At 42.6% G+C, this 25,567-nt stretch overlaps 1 protein-coding gene across 1 annotated transcript; it reads left to right on the forward strand.

Annotated features, from left to right (window-relative positions):
• The first annotated feature begins 291 nt into the window (after positions 1 to 291).
• Positions 292 to 24,022, forward strand: si:ch211-156l18.8 (probable G-protein coupled receptor 179). Its single transcript, XM_034687431.1, has 13 exons — positions 292 to 302; positions 953 to 1,061; positions 10,327 to 10,420; positions 11,311 to 11,546; positions 11,895 to 11,963; positions 14,722 to 14,831; positions 17,199 to 17,437; positions 17,686 to 17,824; positions 17,945 to 18,047; positions 19,230 to 19,376; positions 19,766 to 22,017; positions 22,274 to 22,288; positions 22,372 to 24,022. The coding sequence occupies exons 1-13, from the start codon at positions 292 to 294 to the stop codon at positions 23,411 to 23,413; spliced, it is 4,566 nt and encodes a 1,521-aa protein (XP_034543322.1). The 3' UTR covers positions 23,414 to 24,022.
• Positions 24,023 to 25,567: the final 1,545 nt, after the last annotated feature.

Raw genomic sequence — 25,567 nt, forward strand, 5'->3', positions numbered from 1 at the left:
AAAGAAAGAAAGAAAGAAAGAGAAGTTGTTGTTTTTAAGGGTGGGTTTCAGTTTTCAGACACTGTTTCTTTAAATCAGATATAAATCTTCCTCCTCAAACTCCATGCACACAATGAAACAGCTCCTTTAGAGCAGAGCTGTCTTCTCCTAAAGAACAACATGACTGAATATTAGTATATCCAGCTCACTATGAGAAGACTTTATATGTCATGTCTTGGTCTCGGTTTATGTGGTCTTGACTACAACACTCGAGACATGCATGATTAATGATTCCAGAAGAAGTAAGTGAGAATGTTCCTGAGGTTTCTTGCAGCATCTTTTTTTTAAAAGTCTGTCAGATACAAGTCGGAGAAAGAAAAGTTAAAGTTTCAAAGCTTGGGAGTCTCTGAGGTTGAGTTGGTCATCGGTCTACCACCAACTAGTGTCCATCACATGCCCTGAATTCGGCCCTGCATCTCTTTCAAGCTCTTCTGTCTTTAAAGTTTGTTTGTTGGAGAAACATCCGTCAAGTTTAGCTACTAAAGTAAATTCTCTTGTCTCTGCTGTGAGAAAAACTTAAAATAAAAGAGGGAACCATTTGAAAAAGTTCTAAACTGAAAGTCTAAAAAAAGGCCTTTTTTTTATCCTGGGTGAAGTTCTGAAGCCGTCAGCAGCTGTGTTTGAATTCCACCTCCCTGTCTCGCTCTGTTTTGGGCCCTGTGACCTTCTCGGCAGCACTCTGGAGGAAACTTCAGAACGCAGGCGGAATAAAGAATGTGCTCGAGTCAACAGAGTTCGATGAAATCTGACATTTGAAAGGGATTTGAATTAAAGGCCGAGCAGGTTTCTGCAGCGAGATGTGGAGCTGACGAAGGAAACAGGGGATGCTTCTGAAATGTCTGAAGGTGTTTGGATGCTATCTTTATTCAAATCTCTCTCTGTGACCCCCTCTTCCCTCCTCCTTCTGTATCAGGGGTGTGATCCGTGTGGACGTCAACATTCAGACCATCGACTTGGACCAGTGTGCGACCGGAGATGGATGGTTTGCAGACAGTCACCAGTGCAACCGCACCACCATGGAGGTAAACCCAAGTCGATACGAGGATGTGGAGGAACGACTCGTTGTATAGTTTCTTACCGGTCCACGTGAGATCTCAAACAAGAAGTAGATGTTACAAAAGTGAAGAAGTGCCTTAAACCTGCGTTCTGGGGCGCTGCTGGACTAGCGGTCTAAGCGCCCTACATACAAATGCTATAGTCCTAGTCACAGAGGTCGCTAGTTCGACTCACGGCTGCGACCATTTGCTGCATTGTTTCCCCCCTCTCTCTACTCCCCACATTCCCTGTCTCTCTTCAGCTGTCTTGTCAATAAAGGCAAAAATGCCCAAAAATATAACTTTAAAAACCCCCCAAAAAACTGCATTCTCACTAATGGCCAGCAGGGGGCGACTCCACTACACATTAAATTGCAATTTGCAAGTTACTTTTATTTTTGGGTGCATTTTTGCCTTTATTAGATAGGACAGCTGAAGAGAGACGGGAACCATGGGGACCAGAGAGCGGGGGAAGACTTGCAGCAAATGGTCGAGGTTGGGAATCGAACCAGCGACCTCTGTGACGAGGACTTTAGCCTCTGTTTATGGGGTGTGCGCCCCCAAGTTACATTTCTCACAACATTAATACATTACTTTGATTAGCTTAGGCTAGCTAACGGCCTGCATCATTTTCCGCTGGGTCTAATTGCTTCTCAACTTCCTGTTTCTCAAGTGGCTGTTATTTCTCATAATCCTGTCCCGTTCCTGCTCTCTTTGACTTCTAACAGGCTCGTGGTTTAAAGTTTCAAGTTTCATGTTTGAGGTCTGAATTAACATTTTCTTCCTCTTCATTGACGAAAACTGGATCCACATTCTTAATGCTGAAAATCAGCTCAGGTCCCTTCCGCTCGGTCATATCCGTACGTCTGTTTTTAGCGCAGAAGTAACATAAAATTAGCAAAATTAGAAAGTGGTCCTACTTCTCAGTTGATGTATTCCCTCAGTGCACATTGTTCTAATGAATTTATGGTCTTAGTCACTGGTTTCAAGTCTTCTTCGTAAAGCATGATGTTCATTTTGTAAAGTAAGATCCTATTTAAAGTGGAATCAACCATAATGTTCAGTAGACTTAAAGTGTTCCTACCTGTGACTGGGAAGCTGTGCGACCTGCTAAACATGACAAGTATATCGACCGGTCCGTCCGGCCTCTCATCCAACCTTTAAAATTATAAACAGACATGTAATACAGCTGGAGCATCGTTTGAACCCAGCACAGTGACGGTGTCGTACATTCTGTCCTGTGCTTGGATTAATGAGTCATCAGGGCGTCCACTCTTTACGAAACACTAAATCACTTTCAGCGTATCAGTCTCATCTGTTAATGATTCAGGTGAAACTATAATAATCTACGAGCTGTCTGTGACGGTGAGGGGCGGAGAGAGGAGACGGTCGGCACTGAACACCGTTCACAGGTTGCTTTTATCAGCAACCAATCAACCAATCAATCAATCAATCTTTATTTGTATAGCGCCAAATCACAACAAACGTTATCTCAAGACGCTTTAACAAACAGAGGAGGTCTAGACCACTCTATGTCAAATTATGAACAGAGACCCAACACCAAGACCGGATGAGAGTCAGTCTGACCCCACCTTAATCCACCATGAGCATTGCACATCACAGTATTTAGTTTGTTACAGTGGTGAGGAAAAACTTCCTTTAACAGGCAGAAACCTCCAGCAGGACCAGACTCATGTTAGACAGCCATCATGCCTCGACTGAGTTGGGTCTGGAAAGACAGATAGAGGGGAGTAAGAGAGAGAGGTGATAGTGATGAGACGAGTAGTAGAAGCTGTTGCCGCTGGAGTCCAGCACGTCCGTATCAGCTGGAGGACGTCTACGGCAGCTCAGAGGAATCTACGAGACAAGGGAGCTCAGGGACTCCAGAAAGGTCTATGGTTAGTAACTTTAATGGGACAGGAAGAGTTAAAGTAAGTGATGAGGGGGTTGGGGGGAAGGGGGTGAGCTAGGATCCCAGTGTGTCAGTGTGCCAGTTCCCCCGGAGTCCACTTACAAGACCTGTTCCGTTCAGGAAAGTTCCGTATCAGTTTCTTTTCTAAGGGGCTTATACAGCTTGAATAAGCCAGTGTCTTTGCAACTTACTATTTACAGTGAAACTGAGACCTACAACCAACAGAAGAACAATGTTTTCTTCAGAGGAGTAAGAGAAATAGGATGAAAATGACACGATTATCGGTTCCTGTTTCGGGGGAGTATACAGCTGAAGTACGCCAAAGTGAAGCCTCTATGCAACTTACTATTTACAGTGAAACTGAGACCTACCACAAACGGAAGAATACTCTCTTGTGAAAGAGAAATGACATAAAAATGACACCATTTTTAGTTTCTGTTTGGGGGGGGGGGGCTTATACAGCTGAAGTACAACTACTATTTACAGTGAAACTGAGACCTACCACAAGCAGAAGAACAATGTCTTCTTCAGAGATGGAAGAGAAATATCATGAAAATGAAATGATTATGGGTTTCTATTTGTGGGGGCTTATAAAGCTAATGTTTGCCAGAGTGAAGCCTCTTAGCAACTTACCATTTACAGTGAAACTGAGACCTACCACAAACAGAAGATTAATGTCTTCTTAAGTGGAGGAAAATAAATTACCTGAAAATTACATGATTAATGTTTTAGTTTCAGGGAGAGGATACAGCTGAAGTATGCCAGAGTGAAGCCACTTTGTAACTTAATATTTACAGTGAAACTGAGACCTAATACAAACAGAAGAACAATCTCAACAGAAAGAGAAATTACAGGAAAATTAGATTCCTTTTTGGTTCCTGTTTGGGAGTGGGTTATAGAGCTGAAGAACTCCAGAGTGAAGCCACTTTACAACTTACTATTTACAGTGAAACTGAGACCTACCACAAGGGAAAGAACAATGTTTTCTTCAGCGAAGGAAGGGAAACGACACTATCACTGGCTCCTGTTTGGGGGGGGAGTAGACAGCTGAAGTAAGCCAGAGTGAAGCCCCTTTGCAACTAACTATTTACAGTGAAACTGAGACCTACCACAAATGGAAGAACAATCTCTACTTCAGAGAGGGAAGAAAAATGACACAATAACTACATGATTAACAGTTTCCTTTTGGGGGGTTTATACATCAGGAGTAAGCCAGAGTGAGGCCTCTTTGCAAGTTACTATTTACAGTGAAACTGAAACCTAGCACAAACAGAAGAACAATGTCTTCTTTAAAGAAGGAAGTGAAATGACATAAAAATGATATGATTATGGGTTTCTGTTTGTGGTGGAATATACAAGTGAAGTACACCAGAGTGAAGCCTCTTTGCAACTTACTATTTACAGTGAAACTGAGACCTACCACAAATGGAAGAATGATCACTACTCTGCAGAATATAATGAACCAGAAATGACAGTTTTCATTTTGTAGACATATCTGGAGGTGCTAGTTCCACTCTGCTCTTGTCTGACTGTCGCTTTTGACTGTAAACCATGCAGCGCACTAAAAATGAAGTCCTTGCTTGTTCGTCGTTTATGCCTGACCGCTAGCTTCTCCAGAAAATGTCAGAAAAGTTAGCCGTTGTTCCTAGAGCTATAAATCATTGTTGTTCAAATTGCTCACAGACTAAATGTTAATATCTGAAAATGCAGACGAGCTGTTTAAACCATCCCACTCCTCCTCCACTCGTCGTTCAGCTTCACTCTCCCTTTTCCCCGCCAGCCGTCTGTTCTGACCCGATCCTCTACCTCTCATCTCAGCCGTCTATTTAAAGATGGTAGCTCTGGGTGGCGGGCTGCAGGATGATCTGATGGATTATGGCGATAATCCAGGCCTGCTGACATACTTCCCCTTCACACACAGAGAGGTCTGAAACACAGGAGGAGAACAGGCCTAAAAAATCCCAAATCCTCGTGGCACCCTTTGTCCCGACCTGTCCTACCTGGCTGAGAGGACTCAGACCTTTTGGCTGAGCAGAGTGTGAACCAGATTAGGCACTTTCTTTTGACCTCTCTCATTTCTCAACAGGTCTTGTTTTGGGTCTCATCTCCACTTAGGTCTTATGCCTACTTGTTTTGTATCCTGGTTGTCCTGCTTTTGTTTCTCTTCAGGGTTGAAAAGTCAAACTTACTCAGCATATCTGAGAAGCTCCAGTTATTTAAGATGACAGATCTTTGACTTGAGGTGTTCAATCGTTGCTGTTTGCAAAGAGTTTCCTGACAGTGCCAACACGTGTCCTTTCATTCAAAAATTTGGTCATCAAAGGAGCCAAATTGAGTGTTTCATGATCCAAAATCTAGATCCCAATCCAGATCAGGGCAAATGTTTATTTACAGCCATGTGTTTGGGTTTGTTTTAACCAGAGGTTGAGAATTTTGTGTTTTTGTTTTTACAGTTGTGGACTTTATTCATGTTGTTGCATTGAGGGATCAGAAAAGGACATTTCCAGCAGAACATCTTGAACTCAAACATCTGTAAACGTCTGCAGACTGTAGCGAAAGCTTGTTAGCCAAGTCACTCTTGATACAGAACACCCTCTTCAATGTCTGAACTTACAAATACATGCAAAGGTTGTCACTTTAGTTTTGTTTTCAATATCTGTGCACAACCCAAAAATTAGACATGTTGAAATGTACCAGATTTAGATTTCAGGTTGCTCCAAACTCAAAAACCGTCCCCCAAGGAACCAAATATCTTCAGCGTTGAGAAGACTGGAGGTAGCATCCTTTTTTTGTGTAGGATATCTAAAGAGTAGCTGGGTATGTGGAAGGGACGGGGTGCCAAATTTTTGCACGTCCAAGTTGAACCAGCAACCAATGCACTGAGGACTCTGTTACCCCTTTTTAACCGAGGCAGTTTCAGGGCCAGTTCGGAGCCGGCGCTCAATTGAGAACCAGTTTTTCGTGTTTCGACTGCGAGTGAACCGGCTCCCGGCTGGGAAAACCAGTTCCAGAGCGGCTCCGACTCTTTGCTGGTCTAGAACAGCGGACCGCTTACATCAGGGGCGAGGGGCGGGGTTGCCGTGATCAGAAACACAAACCAAACGTGTTTCCTCCATCGTCCTGCAGCGAACAAATAAGAGGGACTAATGGATTCCAAGACAAAGCAGGGGTCGGCCGAGGAGACGAGCTGCCGTTGTTCTCCATCGTTGTTGTTGTGAGGGGAAGTTTGCGCTAGTGCTGCTGGGAAAAGTGGTCACGTAAATCTGACGTCATGACGTGCCTCTTCCACGCGCATCGAGCGGGCGGAAAAACAAACAGGTCTCTGTGTGGGCACATGGTCTACTAACTAAGCTATAACTGCACCGCAGTAATTCAAAGTTTAATGGACTCGGGTGTAGTTCTTAAAGACGGTTCTCCTCAGATCTGAAAGAGGTCTCAAGTTTTAGGACTCAGATAAGAAGCAAAACACGATCGAGAAGGCTGACTCCTGGATCAAACTTTAAGTCTTTCAGAGGTCGAATATAATGAATCGCCTCATCCTGGATCAATCGTCGGACAGTCCTCCCCTCGCTCTACAGTACAGTGAGCAGAGAGGAGTTTGTTTTGTTGACATTGAAAGTAATTAAGTAAACAAACACTCAGCATCACGGTGCCGCTAACGTAAATCACCGCAGCGGTTTAATCAGGTCTCTTCGACTCAAACGAGTCAGACGACTGAATCCTCTGATTTACTCCGGTTTCACTTTGTGCTGAGTTAAGATGTGACCACGAGGAGAACTAAGTGGTCGCTCTGAGTAATCCATATCACATTAATGTTCAGGCTGTCAGCCTGTAGCATTAGAGCTCCTGATGAGGGGTGTGAGGGGGTTGGATATACCTATGTCAGGCCTGTTTGTGTGTGTGAGCGTTTGGAGCAGGATTTCTCTTGGAAAGGATAATGCCCTGAGTCGAGGCTTTATGTGTCCATTTAGCTTTTAACTTAGATTAACACACAGACTGACAAAGTGTGTGTGTGTGCGTGTGTGTGTGTGTGTGTGTGGGCTAAATTGAAGCTAGTATCAGAGTCAGATAGAGTAACGTGGCCGCTTGTTTTAACCTGTTTTCATTCAGGAGGCGAAGCAGCATCCAAATGTTCCCAGAGTTAAACTTTATTAATAATGTTTACCAAAGGAAACAGATTCAGACACCATGACATCACCTATTGGTTTTTTAAAGCTTCATGTTTGGCTTTTCCCATTTTTTTCTTGTTTGAGGCCACAAGAGAACATGTGTGCACAACAGGATGCAGCTGGAAAGAAGCTAGGGGTCAGTTGTTAGCTAACGTTATCACTAGCTTAGTTGAAAGTTAGCTTTTGTGCTTTTGTTTGTTTTAATGGATCCTGCCATATTTGGTAATTCCACATGGGGAACAAGAGTCAGTAAATGGTCCGAATACAAAGACAAACCGAATGTAGTAAATGTAGTTCTATTATTACCCAAAGAAACACAAATAATCATAATAATAAGATTTTAAAAAACATCTCTTTTTTTTTTGTGGATATTATTAACATTCTTAATAATATTCATGTATGTATTTTTATTTATTAATTTTTTTAATATTATTTTATTTATTTTAATTTTAATTTATTTATTAGTATAATTATTTTTAATATTTTCACTATGTTTACTACCACTGCACTTGCCTTTCTGTTTCACCAGATTCTGATGATGTATAATTGTCAAGACAAGCACAAAGCAAAATGTTTGTAATTGCTCTATGGTTACCAATAAAAACAACAATTATTCAAATAATAAGATAAGATAAGATATTACCTTATTGATCCCCGGGGGGGAAATTCAGTTGTTACAGCAACCCAGACATAAGTACAATCAAGAAGAAGTTTCAATAAGTACAAAAAAGTACAAAATAAAATTAAATAGATAAATAAAGCTAGAGTACAATTTAGATATATACAATGTTACAATGGAAGTTAGATTAAATAGCAGTAATTACAGGCAGTATTAAAAAGTGGTCAGTGGTCAGCATGGTGCAGTCTGTGGCCTCCATTACTGTTCAACAGTCTGATGGCGGTGGGCACAAAGGAGCGCCTGAAGCGTTCAGTCTTGCACCGTGGTGGGATGATGCGCTGACTGAACGAGCTCCCCATCAGCCACAGCTCATCATGGAGAGGGTGAGAGGGGTTATATCCAGGATGGCTCACAGTTTGTCCATCAACCTCCTCTCAGCCACTGACTCCAGACTGTCCAGTTCTAGGCCAACCACAGAGCGGGCCTTCTTTACCAGCTTGTTGATAATAATAATGCAAATAAATAAAAGTAAATAAATAAATAAATAAAGATCTCTCAGGGCGCTGGTGGCCTAGCGGTCTAAGCATCCCACATACAGAGGCTATAGTCCTCGTCACAGAGGTCGCCGGTTCAACTTCCGGTCGGTCGACCATCCACTGCATGTCTTCCCCCACTCTCTACTCCCCACATTTCCTGTCTCTCTTCAGATGTCCTATCCAATAAAAGGCAAAAAAATATATATCTTTAAAAAAAAAAACCCATCTCAGGTTCAGGTTCAGGTTCAGGTGACTTTATTTGTACCTGTAGGTAAACTTGTTTTGCAGCCAGTGAGATGTTAGGTCGGTACAAAATTACAAGATAGACTTCAGACAGAACAATCTACTTAATGTGCAAAACATACAAAAAAAATCCTAAAACTAATCTAACACTAAAAATAGTAAAATGAATAGACATGATAAAATGATAAAAGTGCTAAAGGTTCCATTTAAAAAGCATATCAGAGAACAGTCAACCAATAAAAACGATAGAATCACATGAAGAAATCAGACAATCTGGGCTCAAGTCATAAGATTGGAGGCTGACTGTGTGGGAAAATAAAAGCTATTGCTTGTCCACTTCAGTAACAGCAGCAGGAACAAAGCTTGTGATGCTGTGTCCGGCACCTTGGGACTAAAAACCCTCGTCCAGAGTGTAGAAGCTGGAAATCACTGAGCAGAGGGTGTGAGGCATTATTTAAAATAGAGGTGGCTATCCGCTGTACCTGATTAGTGTACAGGGATGCTGTGGATGCCTGTGGCTCACCAATCAGTTTGCTTGACCATTTAACTATCTGGTTTAAAGGTGACATATCATGCAAAATTGACTTTTTAATGGTTCTCTACCTGAAATCTGTGTCCCTGTCTACAAACCCCCCGAGAGTGAAAAAAATCCATTCTGCCCCTGTTCTGATTTCTCCACCTTTCTGTAAATGTGTGTGAAACCAGCCGTTTCAGACTTCAGTGTTTTTGTTACGTCACAACAATATCCGGTCTGTCACGGAGTCAGAGCTCGGAGCTTGTTCAGCCCATAGACTGTATAAAATAATACTGAATCCCTCCTCTGTTTTTCATTACCTGCACAAATGTGTGCTAACAAGGAGCTTAGGAGGGAGGCATGCTAGTTGTAGGCTGTCTTAATAAACACAAAGGTCGGTTTTACTCCCCACGTCTGCAGATTTGAAGATATAGTGGATGATTTTTATTTGTCATGGATAAGTGCTAGCGCTAGTTAGCATAGCCACATAGCTACATGTTCGTAGCTGTGTACCAAGACACACGTCTACATACTGATAAATAAAACAACAAGAAACACTAAATCTGTGACCAATCGTTCAGAAAGGTCCTGCTACAGGCGCCTCTCCGTCAGGATCAGATTCAGAGGGTTGAAGTAACGCGATCTCTGAGCAGCCGTGTATATTCAGCCAACATGTAAACATTAGATCAACGTGCTGGACAGCCGAGGCACATCCACTTCCTGAGGGGGCGTGGTCAGAGGGAAAACAGAGTGTTCTGATGAGGACTGAAGAAGAGGACTTTTCAGGCAGACCAAAATCTGATTTCAAAGTGTTTTTTTGAGCATAAACTTTAAAGACATGTTTTGGGGACCTCTTAGACCAATATATGTTGATGAAAAAAGCGTGATATGTCACATTTAAAGAGTTCCTTTCCTTCAGAGTGATTTGGCCAAACCATGAAACTAAAGAAAAGGACACAACAGATTCAATAAAAGGTAGAACATGGTCATGATTGTTCCATCAATGTGAAAGAAAGCTAGTTTTCTCAAGCAATGCAGACGCTGGTGAGCCTTTTCACACACTGCTGCACAGTTTGCCTCAAAGTTCAGTTTCATGTTAATGACAGTCCCAAGGTATTTATAAGTTTGCACAGACTCGATAGGCTGACCCTTGATTTGAGTCACTTCACTCATGTGATTATTCCTTCTGAAATCAATAACCATGTCTTTGGTTTTAGAAACATTGAGCTGGAGGTAACACATCTCTGTTGTGTTTTACAGTGTGTTCCAACTCCAGGCCAAGGGTTTCGACTGGGTCAGTACTGCTGCAGATGTAAAGAAGGTTACTACAACCCTGAGATTCTCATTCAAGACCTGGGTAAGTCAGTCATCAACCTGGAAACTGGAGTATTTTCCAAAGAAGAGGTTGTCTTTTTTTAATTTTGTGCTGGCTTTAATCTTGGTTTTAGGAGTTTTAAAGCTCCTGTGAGGAGTTTTAAACTGGTAGGTCTCAGTTTCACTGTAAACAGTGAGACCCACACAGAGGCTTTAGTCTGTCTAACTTTATCTTTTGATTCTTGTGATAATTTTGATTAACTGGCCTCAAATTTGCCAAAATAATGAATGCTTTACTTTTAGAACTTGTAAAATCGAAGCAGCTCACACATTATGATTCTGTTACAGCACCATAACAAAGATCCACTTGCAGTACGCCTAATATTTGTGTCCCTGGTGTGTGACTTTACATTGCATAATCATTTCTGATGCTTTTCAGGAGGTTGAAAAATCTAAATGCTGATTGGCTCTCACTTCTCAGCGAGTAGAGGATTTGTTGCTCATGTTTTAAATGATGCCTGCATGTAGATATTTATAGAGATAAATAAATCACTGTCAGATTATCGCCCACTGGAGCTTGGATGCAGATATGGCTTCTTCTGCCCTCCATATAGACTGTTTTTCCTGCCTACACCAAGCTTGCTGATTGGTCAGAGCTACTTGGACTACAAATGTACTATGAATAGAGACCAGAACACTTCTCAGACTAAAATCTAAACCTCCACGTACATGCTCTACATGTTTCTGCAGAATCTGAGAGTAGAGGTTAAATTAGAGGCCATGAACGATCAAGATAAAAGCCTGGTTCTTATATTAGTGTTGGTGTTATAAAGGACTCTCCTGTCTGCAGAGTTTACTCCTGCATGTGTTCTGTGTTAGATTTTAGAGTTTGTTATTCACATGCACACGAGTTCCTCACATCGCTTTGTGTGGGCGTGGATGCAGATGGCGGCCCTGTGAACGGGAGCGAGGACGGCCGCGTGTGTTACCCGAACTTGCCCATCTGTCTGCCGTGCTGGCCGGGCTGCAGGAGCTGTCGGGACGGGACCCCCTGCTGGGTTCAGGAGGCCTGGCTCCTCAGGGCCTCTGTGCTGGCCGTCCAGGGGGTCTTCATGCTCCTCATCTTCGTCAGCATGCTGGTGGCCTACAGACATCGGAGGAACAGGGTGAGTCAGGGCAGTTTGGCTCAAGAGGGCCACCGTACAGATGGGAGGAGACGGAGTGATGATGAGGAGAGCTGTTCAAGGCATTAAGCCATCATACATGGGGCCAATATTTCTTTGTTTGTAAATTGTAATCACAGATTTCATTAGAAGGACTGACTTAGAATATGGGTAAATGGGATGTGTTTCTTCATTGAGCGCTAACTGAAACTGAAAGATGTCTGTATTTGTGTGAACTGTTGGACAGTATGATGCTTTGAGATAAATGTAAGGGACTGGAAATACTTAGAGTATCTCATATATGTGTTTTAAGATGCATGTCATGATTTTGTCCTCTCTCTGCCCCCTCAGAGGATCCGAGCGTCCGGCCTCCTGCTGCTGGAGACGATCCTGTTCGGCTCTCTGCTCCTCTACTTCCCGGTGAGCGTCTGACAGATTAAACCCTTTACAGATCACTGCACAGCACAGCACCGCGGATTATATCATAATGGACCATTTGTGGGAGGGTTTGAGGGCGTGTGCGCGTGTGTGTGTGTCTAGTGTGTGTGTGTGTGTGTGTCAGTAGAAACAGGGCGGGGTCAGCAGGTTTCATAACGATTATCGATCGATCTCTAGATTCCTTTTACAAATTAAAGAGCCGTTAATGTGAGTCAGCCGTGACTTCTTCTCCATCCGTGTGGAAGTGTCAGTCGATGGGAGCTGCTCCTGCTGACCCCGAGGGTTTCATGTCCGTGTGTGTGTGTGTGTGTGTGTGTGTGTGTGTGTGTGTGTGTGTGTGCGTGTGTGTGTGGACACTGTACTGCAGATCTTTGCCTATTGATTAAGTTTTACATGTGATGTGTGAACACATCAATGGACTGTTGTCATGGCAGCTGCACACACCAATGGGATGATTCCAAAAGATGGGATGCAGGATAAATGCAGGGTATTAAAATGTATATTAAATATATATAATATAGTTATCTACCTTATTTAATCCAAAGTGACAAATCAAAGGTAGTGCAGACGGTAAATTTAAGGAACAAGGACGATTCAAAGTTGTGGTGGAGCGTTTGTTTAATCTACAAACAGAGCTCACATTGGAGGGAAGGTTTGACGTGACCACAGTCGTAGAGATAAAGCCTGATGTGTGTTAGGTGGATCAGGTGATTGAGAGAGTTAATTTTGGGGTGCTAGATTTAAGAAGAATTAGCTCCACAAAGAAGCTTTTCCAACCAATGAAACAAACATAATTTAAGGGACTTTTGCAGACGTATCAACACAACATGGGGCGCACCCAAGCAGCAACCTTCGGCTGCAAGAATTGAAGCCAATGCGGAAGTGTTAAAAACTGCAGGTCATCCAGTGTCCACTTGAGGCTGGCTCCAGAAATACCCGAAACCATCAAATTGAAAAATGACCGACTTCCTCTTTGGTTTTGAGATACATGATACATATTAATGTCAATTCTTAAGTCTCCAAATATAGTATGGGAGGTAGAGCCTTCAGCTATCAGGCCCCTCTCCTTTGGAATCATCTACCAGTCAGGGTCCAGGAGGCAGACACCCTCTCTACTTTTAAGAGTAGGCTTCAAACTTTCCTTTTTGATAAAGCTTATAGTTAGAGCTGGATCAGGCTTGGACCAGGTCTTAGTTATGCTGCTATAGGCTTAGACTGACACACTGGGATCCTGTCTTTCCCTCTCTCTCCTCTCTCTGCCTGTCTCTCACTTTAACTCTTCCTGTCCCATTAAAGTTACTAACCATAGTCCTTTCTGGAGTCCCTGAGCTCCCTTGTCTCGTAGGTTCCTCTGGATCTCTGCTGTACATTCCTTTCTTTTCATCTTTCTTTCATTCCTTTGTTTGTTTGTTTGTTTTCTGTTCTTCTTTCTTTTATTCCTATTTCCTTTCATTCCTTTCTTTCTGTCATTCCTTCTTTCTTTTTTCTTCTTTGTTTCATTCCTTCTTTCTTTCCTTCTTTTCTGTTCTTCTTTCTTTCTTTCTTTCTTTTATTCCCCTCTCCTTTCATTCCTCTCTGCTTTCTTTCTTTCCTTCTTTTCTGTTCTTTCATTCCTTTTTCCTTTCTTTCTCTCTTTGTTCTTTCCATGTTTCTTCATCCTTTATGTCTCCTTTTCGTATCGCATCCTTTCCTTCTTTCTTTTCTTCCCCATTTCTTCTCCTCTTTTTCTTTCTTCTGGTCTCCCTCTCTTCTCTCTCTTCTTAGACCTTCCTCTGGATCTCTGCTGCTGTGGACGTGCCAGACTCCAGCTGCTACAACTACTACTATCCGTCTCCCCACTATCATCTCTCTCTCTCTCTTCATCTCCCTCTATCCCTCTCTCCAACACGGTCTCAGCAGATGTGTGTCTAACATGAGTCTGGTCCTGCTGGAGGTTTCTGCCTGTTAAAGGAAGTTTGTCCTTGCCACTGTAACTTGCTAAATGCTGCAAAGTGCTCTGCTCATGGTGGATTAAGATGAGATCAGACTGAGTCCTGTCTGTAAGATGGGACTGGATCTGATCCGGTCTTGATGTTGGGTCTTTGTTGATAATAGAACACAGAGGACGGTCTAGACCTGCTCTGTTTGAAAGGAGTCTGAGGAGAACGTTTGTTGTGATTTAGCACTTTATAAATAAAGATTGACGACTTCCTACACCACATACGACTGTTACTCACATGACCTCCACTTGACTCACTGTGTGCAACATTTACTAACACATCTCATCAGCATTAACAGACGTGAACTGCCCGTTTCTAAAGCATGACCTTTGACTAACCATGATTCATATTGTGCATACTTTCAGTCTGTTACATCAAACAACAGGTTGTGCTGTAGTGTCTGCTCAGCGTGTTACGACTGAGCGGATGACTGTAATCCAGGAATTAAAGCTCGCTCCGCAGCGACAGTCGGCCTCCGTCACTCTGGATAAGAGCATCAGCTAAAAGCCTAAAATGTGAACGCAAATTTACGGCGTTGAGTTCAAACCACTCATAGAGGATCAACCGTTCAGAGTGAAAACGTAAAGAATCAGAGAGCACGTGCAGAGAGCATTCAGAGGAGATTTAATCAGCAGAGATGATCTGCAGTCAGGGACGGGGGGAAGCAGAAGCGTAGTTATAACCGTGAAAGGACCGAGGTGTGATTTAAGTAGTGTGGAAGGAGGTAGTTTGACTCACATAATGCCTCTTTGTCTTTGCAGGTGTTCATCATGTACTTCAAGCCGAGTACGTTCAGGTGTATTCTGCTCCGATGGGTCCGAATGTTGGGCTTCTCCATCGTCTACGGCACGGTCACCCTGAAGATGTACAGGTAGGTGTTGCTTTGTTAGAGTCACATCACTGAACACTTTGACACAAAGATACAGAAAAGTAGAAGACTGGAAACCCAAACTGGATCTTTAAGGAGTTGTTAAATTGTAGAAACTCAAGTTGGATGTTAGATCCTCCAATGCATCCATGTTCTCCTGATTTATGCGTTTTTCAACCGCAGGAACTTTACCCCTAAACTACGTGCGTTTCGACTGGTGGACCCAGGGTCTAAATTTAGTTCAGGGGTAGATAATATCCCCCCTAAAAAGCCCCAGGTAGGGGGGTAGTACTTTTCAAAAGGTCCTGGGACTTTCAGGGGGCGGGGCCTGCAATGCTGAATGTGTCTGATTGGTGGATTATCCTCAGTGTTTTTATTCCACCCCCCGTCCACAATAACATCACACACATCTGTGATTCACTTGATTTCTCTTTCTTTCATTAGTTTTTATTTGTTCTAACTTTTTTGTATGTGTGTACTTTTCAAAAGAAGAAGCTGTGATTCTCCGGGTCAACTTTTTTAGCAATTTTTTTTTTCATTTCGTTTTTGCCAAAAAAAAAAAAATTTTTTCAATTTTTTTTCTTCAAAATTTAAATTTTTCAAAAAAAAAAATTCAATTTTTTTTTCAAAATAGTTTTTTTCAATATTTTTTGGTCAATTTTTTTTTTCAAATTTTCTTTTTTCAATATTTTTTTTTCAATTTTTTTTGGTCAATTTTTTTTGGTCAATTTTTTTTGGTCAATTTTTTTTGGTCAATTTTTTTTTGTCAATTTTTTTTTGTCAATTTTTTCCAAAAACCATTCACAGTCATGGTTTTTTCCATCTGTGATTCTCTTGATTTCTCTTTCTTTCATTAGTTTTTATTTGTTCTATCTTTTTTGTATGTGTGTGTACTTTTCAAAAGAAGAAGCTGTGATTCTCTTGATTTAGCAGCTTGTAACAGTAGTCTTCTCTCAGCCCACCGTGAATGCGTCTCTCCTCCCGGTGTTCCGCTTTTAAAAGTGACCCTGTAAACTGGAGACCTTCAGCTGAACGTGTCAGTGTTTGTGTTGATTCATTCTTTGCTTTTTCCATGTTTTTAACAGCAGGCACAACATTTTCACTTTTTTTCATGTTTTTCTGCTTTTGGAGCACAATTTCAAGTTTGAGGAAAATAAATTTTTTCGACAGGGTCAACTTTGTCAATTTTTTTTTGTCAATTTTTTTTTTTCCAAAAATAAATTTTGTCAAAAAAAATGTTGTCAAAATGTTTTTGTCAAGAATGTTTTGTCAAAAAAAAAATTCAATTTTTTTTTTCAAAATTTTCTTTCAAATTTTTTTTCAAAACTTTTTTTCAATTTTTTTTTCAATTTTTCATTTTTTTTTTCAATTTTTTCCAAAAAACATTCAAAGTCATTGTTTTTTTCATCTGTGATTCTCTTGATTTCTCTTTCTTTCATTAGTTTTTATTAGTTCTATCTTTTTTGTATGTGTGTGTACTTTTCAAAAGAAGAAGCTGTGATTCTCTTGATTTAGCAGCTTGTAACAGTAGTCTTCTCTCAGCCCACCGTGAATGCGTCTCTCCTCCCGGTGTTCCGGTTTTAAAAGTGACCCTGTAAACTGGAGACCTTCAGCTGAACGTGTCAGTGTTTATGGAGTTTACACAGCTGTTGAAACACAGAGGGAGTTCCTGGGAATGCAAACTAGTTTAGTTTTTATTAAGATTTCAAAATATCCTCATCAGATATTTAATGATGGTCTAAAGACGTTTATGAGGGATGCATCCGGCTGAGAGTCTCCAGCTAACAGGGTCGCTGTTTAAACCAAAACACCGGCCGATCTCTGCGATCACGGCTTTTTGAGTTCAAAAGGATTTTAAAGCCGTGTTGAAACGTCTTTGCTACTCGCGCTTATCTCCTCTCACGTGTTGATTCAGTGAATCCATCTGTGATGAAATATAGCACCATCTAAAACAGCGCCAGCTGAGTCTCTTCATGCTAACAGGCTAACTGTTGTGTTGCTCATAAAGATACCTGCCTGTCCGTCTGCTTCTATGGTGTCATCTGTGATGAATGGCATTCCTCTTTGTGTTACTGCCCTCTACTGGTATGGTGGTGTAGTGCAGTTACTTTATTTTCCTCCATATGTCACTGGCCTGATTTACACAATCTACCCGGGACTTCAGCCCGCAGTTGAAATGCAGACAACAATGAGGGCACAGGAACCTTTTAGTTCAAGGGAAAGTAGTTCTAGGGTCTAAAAGACCCTGGAACTCTTGGTTTAAATGCACCTTTGGATGATCAATAAAGAACTTCTGAAGCTGGTTCTCCCTCAGGTTTTATCTTCTTTGTGTTCTGGTGTCAAACATTAAGTTCTCATCTCTTTTTTCAGGGTTCTGAAGGTGTTCCTCTCCCGTACCGCCCAGAGAGTTCCCTACATGTCCAGCCTCCACCTGCTGAGGATTCTTGGCGTGATGCTGATGACGGTCAGCTGGTTCCTCTGTGCGTGGACAGTCGGTGTCCTCCAGAACCGAGACAGGAACATCCCCGTGTTCGTCACGACCAGCACATCGGACGGCCAGGGGTTCAACCTGTGTTACCTGGACCGCTGGGACTACATGATGGCCGTGGGTGAGTGGAGTCAGCAGCATTTAGCATTGTTGCAGAGTTCCAGAGTCAACGCTGTGAATTCTTTGTTCATTACATCCCCTGAAGTCGTGCTTGTTCATGTTTTCTGGTGAGTCTCAGTTTCACTGTTAATAGTGAGTTGCACAGAGGCTTCACTTCCAATGCATTCCAGGATGTCAGATATCAGTTTATTAAACCAGTTGATGAATGTGTTAAACTGACCCTGTAACAACATTTGTTCCTGTCCTCAGCTGAGCTTCTGTTCCTGTGCTGGGGCAGCTCCCTGTGGACCGCCGTCAGGCCCGTTCCCTCGGCCTTCCATGAACCTCGCTACATGGGCATCGCCATCCACAACGAGCTGCTGCTCTCCACCATGTTTCACCTGTTCAGGTACACAGAGAGCCTGACTCTGAACTTCTCTATTAAGCCAAATGTCTCAGCAGTGAATGCTCCATAATAGAAAGGTTTTATACTGGTGTGATGTTTTTCTCCATTTTCTGTCTCTCTCAGGTTCACCTTTCCCTCTCTCCATCCTGATTGGATGTTGCTGCTCTCCTTCACGCATACCCACGTCACCATCACTGTGACACTTGCCCTGCTCTTCATTCCTAAGGTACTCAGTGTCAAAAGGTGTTTTTCAATCGCAGGGACTTTACCCCTGAACTTGTGCGTTTTCGACCGGTGGACCTGGGGTCTAAATTTAGTTCAGGGGTAGATAATCTCCCCCCTAAGAAGCCCCTGCTAGGCGGGTAGTACTTTTCAAAGGTCCCAGGACTTTCAGGGGGCGGGGCCTGCAATGCTGAACGTGTCTGATTGGTAGATTAACCTCAGTGTTTTTATTCCGCCCTCCGTCCACAATAACATCACACACATCTGTGATTCTCTTGATTTCTCTTTCTTTCATTAGTTTTTATTTGTTCTATCTTTTTTGTATGTGTGTGTACTTTTCAAAAGAAGAAGCTGTGATTCTCTTGATTTAGCAGCTTGTAACAGTAGTCTTCTCTCAGCCCACCGTGAATGCGTCTCTCCTCCCGGTGTTCCGGTTTTAAAAGTGACCCTGTAAACTGGAGACCTTCAGCTGAACGTGTCAGTGTTTGTGGAGTTTACACAGCTGTTGAAACACAGAGGGAGTTCCTGGGAATGCAAACTAGTTTAGTTTTTATTAACATTTCAAAATATCCTCATCAGATATTTAATGATTGTCTAAAGACGTTTATGAGGGATGCATCCGGCTGAGAGTCTCCAGTTAACAGGGTCGCCATTTAAACCAAAACACCGGCCGATCTCTGCGATCACGGCTTTTTGAGTTCAAAAGGATTTTAAAGCCGTGTTGAAACGTCTTTGCTACTCGCGCTTATCTCCTCTCACGTGTTGATTCAGTGAATCCATCTGTGATGAAATATAGCACCATCTAAAACAGACCAGCTGAGTCTCTTCATGCTAACAGGCTAACTGTTGTGTTGCTCATAATGATACCTGCCTGTCCGTCTGCTTCTATGGTGTCATCTGTGATGAATAGCATTGTTTTTTTATCCATACGTCACTGGACTGATTTGCAGAATCTAACCGGGACTTCAGGGCCTTTTAGTTCTAGGTTTAGTTTTGGGTAAAGTAGTTCTGGGGGCTAAAAGACCCTTGAAATCTTGATCCAAATGCACCTAAAGTAGGGTCAAAGTAGAGAAATTGTCTTGTCCCAAATAAAGAAAACAGAATCTGAAGACTGGTCCTTAAGCTTGATAGTTATATCTTTAAGGTATGTGTAATCTTAAAAATTATATCCCTGTGTTTTCCACAGTTTCTGCACGTGTCCAAGCCAAGGAAGGAGGAGATCGCAGCAGAGGTGTATGAAGACGAAGTGGACTTGAGGCGATCTGGCTCGTACCTTAACAGCAGCTTTCACTCAGCTTGGAGTGAGCCCAGTGTGGACCCGGATGACTTTCGGGTAAACTCTCTTGTCCCCTCAGAACGATGTTATCACTTTTCATTGGGACATAATTCAGAAAATGTGGACAAAATCCCAAAAGTTACTTTTAACTAGAAATTTAAATGTCCCTTAATTCATTTAATAAACACATAACGACTGACGTAAATAGATCTAAAATATATCATAATTTCATCCATAAATTTACATGAAATACAACCAGCAATATAGTGAACATGTTCTTTATATCTCTTGTCCGTCCTTTATCCTTTTCTTTTCCTAAACCCTGTTCTTGAATTTAAATGTGTGTCACCTTTCCTCTGACTTTCTCCTCCTTCTCTATATGCTTTCCTCTTGTCAACCATTCCTCCATCCCTTCATCAATTCCCTTCTTTCTACATATGCACCAGGATGAGCTGAAGAAGTTATATGCCCAGTTAGAAGTCCACAAGACCAAGAAGATGGCGGCAAACAACCCTCATCTGTCAAAGAAGCGAAGTTCTCGATGTGCGTTGGGGAGATCCATTATTAAACGGATCGCCGAGATCCCAGAAACCATGAGCCGGCAGTGTAGCCGTGATGAGAGAGATGGATCCTTCCACAGCAGAAGGTTAACTCAGACCGACTCTTACAGGAAGCCTCCAGATACTGCCGGTATTACTTACAAAAGTTCAATTAAATCACCGTCCGCATCCTTGCGCAAGTCCCAAAGTGATCATCACTATGTCCGGGAAAGGAACGCCTCCCTGCGAGAATCCATGTTAGAGGCCAATTGCCAAATGTTAGTGAAGAGATTATCCCAGCGTTCTGAGACCGACTCCTTGGATATTCCCATGGGGGTTTGTAAATCAGCCAGTGCCCAAAACCTGACAATAGATACCAATCTCCTGCATCCTGATCACACCAGACTTCATAAGTCCTGGAGTCTAACCTCCACTACAACCAACTCCATAGAGCACATTCCCAAGGTTAACAGATCCAGCACAGTGCTGACCTTTTCCAGGCAGAGCATGTCCATCGGTGACCAGACAAGAAGTGCACTCCAGTCAGAGTCCTTTGACAAGGCCAATGTCTGTCCTTGGGAGGTAGAAGAAGAACAAACAGGTGACAAGAACCAGAAGCATGTCACCTACTCCAACTCGCAGGATATTGTAGAAAAAGGGCCAGCATCTCCTCAGAGGCTCATCTGTCCCTGGGACCATGCACCCCCTGTAGAAAAGACCCCTTCAGTGGAAAAAGTATCACAAGATGAACCGACCAAATCCGTCAAACAGCAACTCTCCGTGTCTGCAAGTGCACCAGGCACGCCAAGACCAAAGGTGACAAAAGATCAACGTGTGTTCTCCTTCCGCACCCCCACCAGTAAGTGGCTCTCTGTTAAATCTATCGTGGGATCTGTGGATTCAGCAAGCAAGTCCAGAAAGGACGGGGTTTCAAGCAAAGAGGATTCTGTCTCACAGCATAGCCATGATAGCGCTTCTACCACACCGAGATCAGGAGCATCCAGTAGACGTCCGAGCACAGAAAAGAAGCAACTGCAGAAGAGAAGTATGACAGCAACAGACGGGAAACCATGCCTTGTGAAGCAAAATGCCATCAGGCTGTCATCTGGGGATTCTTCTGACAGAAGCCCAAGAAGGCTTGTGATTGTAAAATCTGCCGTCTACCCTTGGGACATGGATGACACGCAGAAAGACGGCAATTATGAAAATGTGTTTTTGTCACGGCAGAACAGTAAGCGGAGTGTGAGTTCTTGGGAAACTAACAGCAGCTGTAGAACTCCGTCAACTCACAGAAGGGGAAGTAATCGAATCACACCGGTTCGTACTATTTCTCATGCAGATGTGTGTCCATGGGAGGAACCTGGTACTCTTAAGGAAGGAGAGGGACCAAGGAAGCAGCAGAGCATCAAAGCGGATGTCTGCCCTTGGGATTCACAGGTATCAGAACAAGCTAATGTATGTCCATGGGAATCTCAAGAGCATGCGAATGTGACAAGACAAGGAAGTGGTCGTGGTAATGTGTGTCCTTGGGAATCACAGGACATTCCCGTTATATATCATACTCATGTGTCCAAAGATTCTATGAAAGGTTCAGACGTATGTCCCTGGGAGACAGGAGAGAGTCCTCAAGCTTCAATAAAGGAAGATAATGAATACGCTAACATTTGTCCGTGGGATCTTCAAGACAAGACTGAGGCTGTGTATGAAAACCTCAATCCTCTGGGGAGCAAGGGATCATTGGCAGTACCCCTACGACAGGAAGTTATGAGACCTGACGTCTATCCGAGTGCATCACTTGAAAGTTTAAGTAATGAGCAAGAACACCATGCAAAATCAACTCCCCTGCATTTGGACAGACAAACAACCACTGCAGAAAGTTGTCCATGGGATTTCCCGCCCCCCCCTAATCTCACAGAAACCATTTGTCCATGGGAAGAGGGGAGCACAGAGCCAACAAATACAAACTCAGCTTCACAAATGACTATCAAAGTAGACATTTGTCCCCCGGGACAACGAAATGAACCAGACGTCTCACAAACAGGTGTCATGCCTTCAGAGGCTGCCTCCATGCAGACTGATGGACAAGACGGCTCAAGAGGAAACATTTGTCCCTGGGAAACCGGGGCCCCCCCCGAAAAAACGGAAGCAACAAAAATGATGTCGCAAGGAGGAAAGGCAGACGTTATACCACAGACCTCCAAAACATCAGAGGGTCAAGAAAGGCAGGACACTATTAACGCAAATGTTTGCCCATGGGAAACAGAGGAAGCAGTGGTCAAAAGCAAAGTACTGAATTCATCAGAGAAACAGGAGACACAAAAGAACTCCCAGGAAAATGTTTGCCCCTGGGAAACCGAAGCTCCAAAAGTTTTACAGAAGCAAGACAGCTCTCGGGGAAATGTCTGTCCTTGGGAGACCGAAGAAGCTAAAGTGGAAAAGAAGCAAGAGAGTGTAAAAGAAAATGTTTGCCCATGGGACAGTGAGGCACCAAAGGTTTTGAAGAAACAAGACAGTTCTAAAGCAGATGTTTGTCCATGGGAGACAGAAGAACCGAAAGTTTTGAAGAAGCAAGACAGTTCTAAAGCAAATGTGTGTCCATGGGAGACAGAAGAACCAAAAGTTTTGACAAGGCAAGACAGTTCTAAAGCAAGTGTGTGTCCATGGGAGACAGAAGAACCGAAGGTTTTGACAAGGCAAGACAGTTCTAAAGCAAATGTGTGTCCATGGGAAACAGAAGAACCGAAGGTTTTGAAGAAGCAAGACAGTGCTAAAGCAAATGTGTGTCCATGGGAGACAGAAGAACCAAAAGTTTTGACAAGGCAAGACAGTTCTAAAGCAAGTGTTTGTCCATGGGAGACAGAAGAACCGAAAGTTTTGAAGAAGCAAGACAGTTCTAAAGCAAGTGTTTGTCCATGGGAGACAGAAGAACCGAAGGTGTTGACAAGGCAAGACAGTTCCCGAGCAGGCGTATGTCCATGGGAGACTGGAGAACCAAATGTTCTCAAAAAGCAGGACAGTGCTCGAGAGGATGTTTGTCCATGGGAGACGGACGATTCAAAAGTCCTTAAAAAGCAGGACAGTGCTCGAGCCAGTGTTTGTCCATGGGAGACAGAACAGCCAACAGTTCTCATGAGGCAAGACAGTGCCCGGGCGGACGTGTGCCCATGGGACACTGAGGAACCAGGACTTGTCAAAAAGCAGGACAGCTCTGGAGCTCCCTCGGAATCTAAGGATCCAGAAACCTCAACCAGAAGTGTAGGTGAAGATCCCACTTATGACCAAGATCGCGTCTCTGAGGACCAGGTGGTGTTCTGTGAAGAAGAGAATCCAGGAGATATCAGCACAGAGCAGCTCGATGGGTCTAAAGAGAACTTAGCCCTGGGCCGTCGTGATGCCTTGTGTCCCTGGGAGATGGAAAGAAGCCGTTCTGGTTCGTTCACAGACAATAACTCGGACGTTTTTACCTGGGAGCCGGAGAATATTCCTGAGGAGGATGAAGAGGACGACGATGCAGAGTTTGCTGCTGAGGCTCTGGTATTCCCACCGGACTTGTGACCCCTCCAACCAAATCAAGGGGAATTCAACTTTCATATCCTACTTTGTGGTGCCCTATCAATGGTCAGAGGTTTGAATGCCTTTACCCCATGGGGAGGTTGGAGTGTAGGGTCAGCTCACAAATGGCTTCCATGTAGCTGGAAAAGCTAAAAGCCATTTTAGAGGGACTCTTACTTGGACTAATCAAAAACAGGACTTACGGGTGTGATGAAATGGTGACGATAAGTTTTGAAGAACCGACTGAAGTGACAGATTTGTTAAGTTCTCCAGTAATGGACTAAAGACATTTCTTGGCTGATGACGGGCATATAAGGCATTTAGATGGCGTCCCTTTTCTTCCTGCGTCCATCCCCCCGTTTAAATAAATGTGTTTTTGTGTCTTTTTATATTTCAAGGTGACAATTCACAAATATGCCATGTAGGTACATCATGTTTCACCCATTGCCGGGGTAAATATGTTGCTAAACTTGGATTTTACAAGTCTACAGTGCTTGCAATCACAAGATTCAGTCCAGGGACTTAGAAGATGGAACTTTGAAGCTAAATCTGCATACACTGGCTGCCAGGACTACAACCGATGTCTTTTAACTATTAACGATTGATTAAACTATGCATACCTGTTTACTAAAGTGACTTCCTGACTAAGGCCAATTATAAATATCCATGTATGATTCAATAACATTCCATAACATACAGAAACAATGCCAAATAACATGCAAAAATCACCATAAACTCAGACTTGCAGATTAACCCCCCCCCCCCCCCCCCCCCCCCAACTCTAAAATGTACCTTTTGATGCAAATTATGTGACTTGTGGTGGTGAGGCCCGAGTTTTAAATGTTTCATCTCTGGCACTAATGTAACATTCACAAATCCTCAAGGTCATTTGATATTCTTTTGTATGAATCCATTCTCAATACTCACATGGCAGCCGTTTTCCTTAGATGTCACGCTCAGGGTGGGAAGCTGAAATGCTGTTATAATGATATGCTGCGTTCCATTGGTCCACTCCTGGATAAACAAGCAACTGGAAACACAATTTATAGTAAAATTTAAAAAAGATCCGGACAGAAGTATGGCCATATAAATAAGGAATAATGTATGGCGAGCAAGTTGTTAATGGGTTCCTCTATTGTAGCAACCTGCTCACTATTCATTACCTGGCATATCATGGCTGCTTACTTTAAAAAAAAAGACATTTCACACCAAAACTGGCTTAAAAATTATATTTATCTTCCTCTGATAATGGCGTAGCACACTCGTAGTCACAATTGCATCCACAGTTTTCTCTGCAGCCTTCTTAAACTGAGCTAACTTTACATTTATTACTCACACTATGCTGAACATTCCGTAAAATAGAATTCCATTTTTAACTACATATATTTTTCAAAATTTGCAAAGCTAGCTGTGATCAGTCACTAAATAATGAATGTCTCAAATATGCAAAGTTACCACATTAAACTGAATATTTCTTGATATAAGCTAACAGCATTTATTACTTACATCCCGTGTTGTAAGCTGCTGTAACAAAAGAAATTTCCCCAAACGGGGGACAAATAAAGTATATCTTATCTTATCTTACATTAAACCTGACATCCCCTAAAAGAAGCTAACTCAGCATAGTTACTCAGCGAACTAAATATTTCTTACTGACTGTTATTGCTCACATCATACTTAACTATTCTTAAAATTAGCTAGCTTAGCTGTCATTGCTCACATTAATCTGAACACCTAACGTTGACCAAAGCTAGCTAACTTCCACTGCTTCACACCAAACTGAATCTTAAAGTTAGCAAAGCTAGCTGATTTTACTATTCAACTCAACATGTTGAATATTTATTCAAATGATTAAACTCTAAGAAGACTCAAATTATACAGATTTTTAGTTTCAAATGATGTTACATTCAGCAAAACATTTTCCTCAAATTTCTTTGAATGAGCAGAGCTAGCTGTTGTTACTTACATGGGGAGGTGAAACACGGTCAATGGGACCAAGTCACTGTCGGTCTGCGACACGTTATCGTCGCAATATCTCGTACCGTATTCCTGCTAAGAGTAAACTGCCCCATCTTCAATTAGTAGCATTTGCTGTAGCCTCCACTTTTAGTCTTTTAACTTTTTCTTGCTTTTTTTCCAATGTAAACAAACCAACAT

Source organism: Notolabrus celidotus, chromosome 7 (genome assembly GCF_009762535.1).
Source record: "Notolabrus celidotus isolate fNotCel1 chromosome 7, fNotCel1.pri, whole genome shotgun sequence".
NCBI lineage: Eukaryota > Metazoa > Chordata > Actinopteri > Labriformes > Labridae > Notolabrus > Notolabrus celidotus.